The sequence below is a fragment of the Ruditapes philippinarum genome, unplaced genomic scaffold (assembly GCF_026571515.1).
Source record: "Ruditapes philippinarum isolate M1 unplaced genomic scaffold, ASM2657151v2 ctg4160_1_1_1_1, whole genome shotgun sequence".
In the NCBI taxonomy this organism is placed as follows: Eukaryota; Metazoa; Mollusca; class Bivalvia; order Venerida; family Veneridae; genus Ruditapes; species Ruditapes philippinarum.
In genome coordinates, this window is record NW_026858849.1 from 123,133 (window position 1) to 134,133 (window position 11,001).

Consider the following 11,001-nt stretch of genomic DNA (forward strand, 5'->3'; position numbering starts at 1 on the left):
AGGAAATCAAAGAGGTAAAACTGTTGATTAGTACAAATGATACAAAGTCACCAAAAGCATATTGCCAACTCTTCCGAAATGTCTCGTTTTAAAACAACCAATACGTTTTATTATATAAACAATTTTACTTAAACGACTTAAAAACTGGAGTGTTTGTAAATAAAACATGTAACAAATTGATTCTAAGAAAAATAGACAAATTGCACCATTCAACTAACAATCCACATAAGCATATTATGGTTTCTACTCAAAATTTATATAAAATATGTATAAAAATGTCACCCTATCCCACTCATTTTTAACACGTGTTTGACCATTTTCCTACTTAGGGAACCTCATTTACAAAATCCCTAAAATTTACCCAAAATGAGTGCCTGTTTTCAAAGTTTTACTAAATTTTCAAAGAAGCATATTGGTTGATCTTGTAGAATATTAAATACTTTGACCGTCTAGTTTTGACTTTATTACACTTTGAAAATATCAGGTACCATATATATTACTAGATTAAGCATTATTTAGATATTAAATACCAATATAAATTAAATAATCACTTTTTCTTCGCAAAAAGGATATGAGAGATTCATAAATAATGTTAAAAGAAAAAAAAAGAAAGAAAAAAATTGACCCTTCTGGGATTTGAACCCACGGCCCTCAGTTTCATTGTAGTTAACAGCAGTTTTATAACATAAATTAAAAACAGATTTTGTATTTAACAGTTCTGCAATCACAATTATGTATCTTGATTGATTAAAGACATCCGCTTCATTTTGAATTAACAATAAATAAAAAAAAATATTTTCCAGATATTTGTATGTCTAGGTCCCCAGCAGGGGTAAATAGAAGATAGATATACACCAGATATGTACATAACGGATTAGAAAATGTTACAAACGGGTAATAATTGTATATATTTATATATAATACTGAGTTAAAGTTAATCTGTCTTTTCTTTTTCATGTCAACACCATTTAAATTAATAGAAAGAATATATCATTAAATAAAATATGCGCCGAATCTGTAACTGTTATCACAAAAATTAATAAGTCCCACAATCAACGCAATTAAATACAAGCGTCCCATTTCAGGAAATGAGCATACTAGTTTCATAATTCAACGCACTGTTTTCAACTTAATTATTACAGAACCCTGATCAGCAAAGGAAATCAAAGAGGTAAAACTGTTGATTAGTACAAATGATACAAAGTCACCAAAAGCATATTGCCAACTCTTCCGAAATGTCTCGTTTTAAAACAACCAATACGTTTTATTATATAAACAATTTTACTTAAACGACTTAAAAACTGGAGTGTTTGTAAATAAAACATGTAACAAATTGATTCTAAGAAAAACGGCACAAAAATAAGTGTGGTAAAAATATGAATCATTTTAGTTTTACCTGTAAATGGGTCTACTTAGAGATCTTGGACTGCTGTTTGTTTTGTTCGTATCACTTCGAATATAAGATACTATCTTGGTTTGGAAATGCCAACTCACGCTATTATTAGATGATTGAAATGAGACATCACGCCAAGACTGTCCTTCAAAACTGAAAACAAAGCCGTTGTATTAAGATATTACGTGAATTTTAGCATATTAAAGTCAATATAAAACATATCATTGTTATTCCAAAAATTATTTTATTTAAATTTAGCTCAACAACAATGCATTTACGTGTACGTTATTTTAACGTAGTATACATTATAATTATGATTATTTCATTAACACAATTATTTAAGTAAGTTCAAAATAAGACGAAAAATAAATCTCATTGGACTTAAGAAAACTTTATAATGTTGTTGTTTTTCTATTCTTTTTTATTTACTTTAAGAACTGATAAATTATCTTCTGGGTAAACTGAAGATGGTAAAATGATAAATATATTCGACTTATGCGCTAAGTCCGGTTTTAAATTCATTTTGCTATTATATCTAGAATGGCTTTAAAGATCCTGTAACACATTATTTTTATGGTTTTATATACAAACTATGATGCTCAAATTAAGATTTATCTATAATGTAAGTTTCAAAAAACATTATTTATAAAGATATTACCAAATTTGATATTTCATGTAAATAAAGGGAGGTAATTAGAATTTAGTTTTCTATAAATTCTAAGTCAATTTTTCCAATAACAAATGAATGCATATAATTTAATGATTACCTGAAATATGTACAAATATTTGCAATACATATTTTACATATTCTTCCATGTTTGAAAATAGACAAATTTGCATAATTACATACATATATAGTTCAATGAAGAGTGGTATGCAATCTCAATTACAAAACATACAGGATCTTTAAAATACATTATGTAAAGCTTCTTCATAAATATTTTTAAAAAGAATGCACTGAATCTCGTCACTGAATCAAGAAAAAACCAAGCAGACAGTCTTACACAAATGAGGTGATTCTATAAAATCACAACTTTTCGGCCTTTTTATGATGTTAAAAGAAAAGATATCAAAGTAAAGTGTACCTGATTTATTAGTTGAATCGAAAATATTCATAGCGTGGCTGGTTTGATTTAAATTGCATGGTGAGAGGTACAATTATAATTGATTCCGATTGGTGGACATCATTTTCAATCATTATACATGTAATATCGAAATGCATTTTATTTCCCCTTTGGTGTACTATTAATACCATTAGCAGGGTCTGTTTGCATCACACTCACATGGTAGAACTATTCTTAATCAGCAACTTTTCGGGAATTTTTACTGGCAATCGACGGGAATTGCAAAGGATTTTATTGTAAACATAATGCTCAGTATGTTTATGTAATGACGGAAACAGAAAAAACATTGTACAGATATGTGCAAATATTATTTTGTTGTATATGACAATAATGATTATTTAATTGAGCAATGCAGACGACATGCAAATATTATATGATTTACTATTTTCAGTTTAAGTTTCAATTTAAGGTAAGGAAAGTAAAAATTTCATATATAAACATGATATCTATTTCTCGTTTATCCTTCTCCATAAGAACGCTAAAATGCATTTTTTCCTGCTCCCATTGTGAATACTCATCAACGTCAATGACTGTTTCATTGTATGTCTTGTTCACGTCCGCATCTATATCTCTTGTTTCTATCGAATAATGATCTGCCTTCTTTTGCTCTAATGTAAAGTGGCCGAGGTATCCTGATGATAAGAGCATTTGTCTTGTTGAGCGTGTTGATCTACCAATGTCAGTTCTGCTACACGCTGCTCCGCATGGCCCTTTCCCGAGTACCCATCCAGTTATGAGTTCAATGATGACCTAATTTATACAGAAGAGAATATATTGATTTATTATCTACAGTTATGCATATAAAACTACAGTGTCTAAAATATTTTTAATTAGTCTATTGTGCTATTAGTAAAAAAAATATGATAAACAAGATCAACAAGGAAAGGCGGCGTGCAACCCCATACGATCCAGCAACAAGAACCGGTGGCAAGGAGCCCGGTGCAGAAGACCCTTAAATTATTATTTTTTGTTTGTTCAATTTTTTTTTCTATTTACTTATTTGTTATTATCTTCCGAAACCGGTAAACAAATGTATGATTACCAAGGAGCTACCATCAGCTTGTTGTTCTAGTTTATAACTCATTGATCCACCATAGAATTGTCCACTTGCGTATGCATGTTGATACACAACGCTAGATAGAAGCGCAATTATCCAAACTCGTCTCCATGATGTAGCCATAATCAAACCCTGAAGAAAGTCATGCATAAAATTATCAAGTGGTGTAAACGTTATGTCCAATTGAAGTTTCCAAAATTATGACTAAATTGACTTATAAATGTATGATCGTTAAATTTTAGGGCACATTATACCACAAAACTGCATACAGAGAGACGTTTTATAACGTATATACAATGATTTTGTGGCATGTTAGATGCTTATTATCTGGAAAAAAGTAGCACTGAATGTGTTATTATTTCTATAATTGTAGTTATGTTTGTAATTTTTGACTTCCATACAAAATACTTTATCATTGTAACTTTACTAACAGACAAAATGGAACAGAAATAAAAGATGGGCACTTAGCAACCTTTTAGAAACTTTTTCTTGACACCAAAAAAAGATAATAAAGTGTTTCTGGGGGCATCATGGGCTTAAAAAGACAAATAAAAAACGAATGAAAAAGATTTTGGGAAACCTAGAGATTACTGTCCAAATAAGATAACTAAAGAACCAAAGCGTAGAAAATAGCTAACAAAACATTATGATCAGTTAAATATAAAAAGTAAAGAAAATCATGTCAAGCAATTTAGTACGCCATAAGAAACATATTCAATTAGCATGACTTGCAAATCAACATTTTTGACAGATTTCATTTGACTGCTTATACTTATATCATATTAACATTTTGCACGTGTACTTCATTGTTTTGTTAATGCTCCTTGGAGCTCCTTATGAAAGAGCTTATGTGTAGACATGGGATTTCATAGTCTTATTACCCACAATAAGTACATGTAAATATGAATTATGTGTATTAAAATCATGGTGGTGATGATAATGATGATAACAGTTATGTTTAATAACTAATAATCAAACATAAGGCTATACAAGTAAAATGATATCGACCATCAGCATGAAGATTTGTATCACCTATTTTTATTTTTTAAGATAATTCAGTGTTCCAACTTTAATGAATAGTATACAAGTAACCATTCATGTGTTGATTAAGATATGATAAGTGAGGTGTTCAATCATATCAATCATAATGGTTGATGATAATGATGATGATAATTATTAGTGACGAAAATTATGTTGATGATGGAAAATGTTTACATTGTTATCAAAAGTTACGATTGCAACACCTGACTACGAACACATTCCAGTATTCTCAAAGGACAAATGTAAAAAACATTATTGACGATTAATTCTGTCAGTGTGGTACGATTGAATACACCTGTCATATCATATATAAATTCGATATTGATTGTTGATCTGCCTTCCTTTAAGGCATCGGATACTTTTGTGATTTTTCTTTGGCTGTTTCTTTATGTTTATATATTTTCATGATCATCTCTGTTTTTGTGTAATTTGCCTAATGTAAAATGTATTCATAGTCTATTTTTAAGTGCGTGCAAAAATATATGCTGGAAACACTTAACATCTGCTAGCCATAACTGAGTCAGTATCATTTTAAAATTATATATCCAATTCTTTTTCTTCATTTTCACAGCCAAACAGTTTCAATTAATAAATTCCATAGAATGTTACAGACACGTTTTGAATGAGCCTGTTAATAGACAGTACTGGTGGAATTTAGGATAAATAATTCAATACGCGGGTTGAACCTTTTATCCCCTTTCAAAATTCCATTTTATTTAGTTCCGCCCATAGTTTTCTCGTTTAGGACGCATGCATTTGTTTGATTCGGGACCAGACGCCGCGTTTCATAGAATGGTACTAAAGTGTCACATTAAATGTTTCATGACAACCCCCGTATGAACACATCTGTGGATGTTTCTAAATTCAACATTTTTCAATTTCAAGTTTGAATATTAATTACTGCTAAAGCCGGTGCCAGTGGGCGACGACGGTAATCTGCACTTTTCAGTTCCGTCCATAAACAGCGAACAATTTTGCCGTGTTAGGCTTTTTTTCGGGGATTCTGTTATTCTTATTTTACTGTCACATCAGTGTTATTTATGCCGTGTGGCGGCTGTAAAAGTCTCCTCTTTACTTAATCAAAGATGTTATATTTTCGACCCTGCAGATCGTTCAGCACGACATTATTGTTGTGTATACATGTTATGTGGTATTATTTTGCCTTTCTCAACTTCGGTGGTTCCAGTATTCCTACTTAAATACTGTATTATCAACCTTAGGATATGTTGCTGCCTACTTTTCAAATTGTCTTTTGACGTCATGTTGATGTTCCAGCATGTATTTTTGCACGCACTTAAAAATAGACTATAAATACATTTTAGATCTATTTTATGGCACATTATGTCTAAGAAATGAATATATTTTTGTTCTTTAGAATGAGAAAACAAGTCTTTAAAAATGCTTTACCAGTGTATATTAAGCATTTTATATGCCTATCACAGGTAGTAGAAAGAGCTGGATGTGAACATTTATGCAATAAATGTAGCAACATGTAAACAATTGTATTACAATTTTATTTGCACTTCCAAACAAAATTCTAAATTACTTATATAATTATACTTATTGTCAAAGAAGAGAAGCAAAATATTGTTCAGCTTTATGGCATATGAGCTCTTAGTTTGATACGGTAACATGACATTAAAGTTAAAAAAAGCTTTTGAAAAATAAAAATAATATCACTTTTGAGGCCTAATAAGCCTTTAATCACATTATTCTTCAAGATGAAAATGTTAGCGGTTCCTCTGGCGATAATAGATTCACAACATGACAACAATTGTTTCTTAAAGTTTACTTTTATAAAGCTGTGATCGTTATGACATACTCAACAACATGTTAAAAGCTTTACAAAATTTACAGTTCATAAAAATTATACCTTAACATTGTCTTTGTGATTCAAATTACTATTTACGCTAACTGTGTAACAGCAAAAGCATTTGCCAATAGTATTACGGTATAGACCTCTTACATCGATCTTTCCTTATTTAGGAAATACGTCGTACTCTTATACATTATTGTATGTGAATGAATGTATTATTGTCATGCACATTTTGTATGTTTATATTGTTTGTTTGTATATGTCTAAATGCTGTACCATGCTTTCGACGAAAACAATTTCTGTTCTGTTATACTCAAAAGTTTTACTTACCTCGTTTTGCCTTTTTGTAACAAATTTATAGAAGAATATCAACTATAATCACAATTTTTCCATTAATGGTGTGCCTTTATGCAAATCAGATATCTACACTTTATCATTACCCTACATCCTTATAACTATTATTTGTCTGGGTTAAAGTTATTATGCAGCCGTCGCACTAATGCCGGTCTTATCAGAAGATAGTTTACATTGTGGGATCATTCAATCCAAAAAAGACGTTGTTGTCAAGTTATCGAAACATGTTAGGTATCGCATTTTAAAAGATCTAGGCGCGTAATTTGCACTTTTCAGTTCTGTCCATAAACAGGCTCAATCAAACCGAGCTTGCAACATGTTCAATTGTACTGTGTTGGGCTTTCTTTAGGGATTCTGTTTTTTTTTCTATTTTATTGTCACATCAGTGTAATTTGTGCCGTGCGGCGGCTGTAAAATGTCTCCCCATATATTTAATCAGAGATTTAATATTTTCGATCCTTGAAGATTGTTCAGCACGACATTATTCTTGTGTATACATGTTATGTGGTATTATTTTGTCTTTCTCAACTTGGGTGGTTCCATTATTTCTAATTTAATAATGTTTAATCACCTAAAGGATATGTTTCCTGCTTTTTCAATTTGATTTGGCGTCTTGTCTGTGATATGCAGGCTTATAACCTCAGATCGCCTTTCAAAGTTCCATTTTATTTAGATCCGCCCATTGTTTTTTTCATTTAAGGCACACACATTCTTTTACTTGGGGACCATACGCCGCTTTTTTATGGAATGGCACTACTGTGTCACATTGAAGGTTCCGTGATAACCGCCGCATGAACATATTTACGGGTGTTCCTAAATTCAAAATTTCACCATTTTCGTGTTTAAATGTTGGATTCTGCTTAAGCTGGTGCTAGGGGCGTGGATGGTTTTTTGCACTCTTCAGTTCCGTCCATGAACAGGCTCAATCACACTGAGTCTGCAACATTTTCAATTTTCCCGGTTTGGGCTTTCTTTAGGGATTCTGTTTTTCTCTATTCTAATTGATTGAGCCTATTCATGGACAGTACTGGAAAGTACAAGTTACCGTCCACGCCACCTTGCAACGGCTTAAGTAGCATTTGATATTTTACCATGGAAATGTGGAAAATTTTAAGTCTGAATCGTTGGTTATGCTGACTTTAATGGAAAAAAATGCTTATCATGTCATTGTGAAAGGTGGCGATGATTTTAATTTACTATTTGCCAATGTCTCACATGAAAAACTATTATACAAAAAGAGGTGACAAGGTTAGTGAACAGGAATATGTGACGGATGACAGGTGGTTCTGTTAAAGAAACAATTATTTATTGATGATATTATGCTATGCTTCTTTTGTTAATATAGTTCTTATTTGAGATATACCAAACAAAGGCTTGTATAATTCCATTTGTAAAGACAATATCAAGAAGTTATGTCCATGATAACAGCCGTATGAAAACATCTGCGGATGTTTCTAAATTCAAAATTTCACCATTTTCATGTTCTGCTTAAACGGTGCTAGGGGGCGAGGTAGTTAGTTTGCACTTGACAGTACCGTCCACGAACAGGCTCAATCAAACCGAGCCTGCATCATTTTCAATTTTGTCGTTTTGGACTTTCTTGATAGTGATTTAAAAATATTCCTTTCATGAAAAACCTGAGACGAATGGAAACGAGATAAAGTTAAATGCACGTAGTAATTTTTCCAACGTATTAAATAAAAAAATAAAGAACAACCTTTCAACCTTTCAACACATTTTAGATCTTTTTTGTGGCACATTATGTCTCAGAAATGAATATATTTTTGTTCTTTAGAATGGGGAAAAAAGTGTTTAGAAATGCTTTACCAATGTATATAAAGCATTTGCCTATCACAGGTAGTAGAAAGCGCTGAATGTGAACTTTATGCAATAAATGCAGCAACATGTTAATAATGTTGTATTACAATTTTATTTGCACTGCCAAACAAAATTCAAAATCACTTATATAATTATACTTATTGCCAAAGAAGAGAAGTAAAAGATTTTTCAGATTTATGACCCATGAGCTCTTAGTTTGAGAGCGTTTGAGAAATAAACATAATATCACTTTTGAGACCTAATTAGCCTTTAATCATGGTATTCTTTTAAAATTGAAATCTAAACGGTTCAACTGGCATTAAATACGTTTACAATATGACAACAATTGGTGCATGAAGTTTACTATCGTGATGGCATACTCAACAACATGTTAAACGCTCTAGACAATTTACAGGATTTTATCATTACCCTACATCCTTATAACTATTATTTGTCTGGGTTAAAGTTATTATGCAGCCGTCGCACTTATGCCGGTCTTATCAGAAGATAGTTTACATTGTGGGATCATTCAATCCAAAAAAGATGTTGTTGTCAAGTTATCAAGTATCACATTCTAAAGGATCTAGGCGCAAGAGGATCGTTTAAGATAAACAGCCAATCATTTGACAGGTAAAAAAAAAAAAGAAAGATCGTTTCACATCTAACCGTCTTTTTAAGGTCTCAGTGTGTAAATTCTTTATAAAATATAAATCGATCTATTTTAGAGGTATATATTTGGTTACTGCTCGCAATTATGCGATGACGACCTAAAGATAATGATACTAAGACCTCCCGGCCACTATACACGTCTTCGAACCATGGTGAATAATTACAATAAACTTAAAGTAACTCCACTGAGGTTTTAGCCTTATAACATAAAACTTGTATTTCTCACGAAAATCTGATAGGGCATTTTTTTTTTCGTGAAGGAATTGATTTTTTATTTATGTTTTAATATCTAAAATGAAACACTCAAAATAAAATAGTTTATATAATTCACAGGGTTTAGTTTAAGTTATTTTAAAATGTTATTTATATTACCTTTGTAATGACAGAAGAAATGAATGAGTTCTATACAGAGAGAAGAAACACTTTAAAAAAGAGAAAAGCAGAATAAAACCTGTAAAAATGTACATTTTCTGGTAATATTCCAACCAATTGTGTTTATTTCCATGCGAATCAGACAGTAAAGGAAATATATATTTCTTCCGGAAAACTGTTTTTGCATAATTTTATTACAACATTGTACTTGTCATTGTTTAAAATGAAGGGTATATGACAATACTAAATAATTGGCACCACAAAATATCGTGAGCATTAAAAAATTATCTTGTCACTCTAGAAGTCGACTTTAATATTTTTTCTTTCCAAATTACATGACATTTTAACAATTGTTTTGTCTAAAATAAATGTATCCGTAAATAAATGTATTCATTTTAAATCTTAGAAACATCAATGATTTAGAAATAATGAAATTATCTTCTTTGGTAAATAGTTTTTATATCAGCTGGCTGTGCATAATAATAAAATAAAATGTAAAATGGTAGGAGATTGAAAAAATGAATTTAAAAAATATATCTCATAGCTTTTATGAACGTATCAAAAATGTGTTTGATCCACTTCTTCTATATATTCTCCAATTGTTTCACAAGAACAGCTCTAAATCCAAGCATTATGAAGTTAAGAATAAACTATAAAGATGACGTCAGTAAAATTGAATTGAGTGACGATGATAACAGAGGATCTTCTGATTAAAGTTATAACATAAGTAATGATGAATTAAAGTTTGGTGAACAAAAATTAGGGAAAAAAGGAAACCCAAAAAAACTTCCAAAATGACAAAATTGAACATGTTGCAGACACGATTTGAATGAGCCTGTTAATAGACAGTACTGAGAGTGTGAAATGGCGTCCACGCCCCCAAGCACTGGCTTAAGTAGAATTCAACATTTAATCATAGTAATGTTGAAACTTTGGATAAATAAATACAATACGTAGGTTAAACCTTACATCCCTTTTTCAAAATTACATTTTATTTAGTTCGCCCATTCTTTTCTCGTTTAGGGAACACGCATATGTTTAATTCGGGACCAGACGACGCGTTTCATAGAATGGCACTAATGTGTCACATTAAATGTTCCATGACAACCGCCGTATGAACACATCTGTTGATGTTTCTAAATTCAAAATTTCAAATGTTAATTTCGGCTTAAGCCGATGCTAGTGGCCGTTGACGGTAATTTGCACTTTTCAGTTCCGTCCAGAAACAGGCTCAATCAAACCGAGCCTGCAACATGTTCAACTGTGCCGAGTTGGGCTTTCTTTAGGGATTCTGTTTTTTTTTCTATTTTATTGTCACATCAGTGTAATTTGTGCCGTGCGGCGGCTGTAAAATGTC

At 31.3% G+C, this 11,001-nt stretch overlaps 1 protein-coding gene across 1 annotated transcript in view; it reads right to left on the reverse strand.

The window, feature by feature from the left end:
* Nucleotides 1–6,938, reverse strand: part of LOC132754483 (neurogenic locus notch homolog protein 2-like) — a 51,414-nt gene extending 44,476 nt beyond the window's left edge. Inside the window, exons 1-4 of the mRNA XM_060745120.1 lie at nt 6,762–6,938; nt 3,560–3,706; nt 2,957–3,267; nt 1,397–1,546 (exon numbers count right to left, since the gene is read on the reverse strand). Of these exons, the coding sequence (XP_060601103.1) occupies nt 1,397–1,546; nt 2,957–3,267; nt 3,560–3,697 (599 nt within the window). The 5' untranslated portion in view covers nt 3,698–3,706; nt 6,762–6,938. The remainder of the gene's footprint in view (nt 1–1,396; nt 1,547–2,956; nt 3,268–3,559; nt 3,707–6,761) is intronic.
* Nucleotides 6,939–11,001: the final 4,063 nt, after the last annotated feature.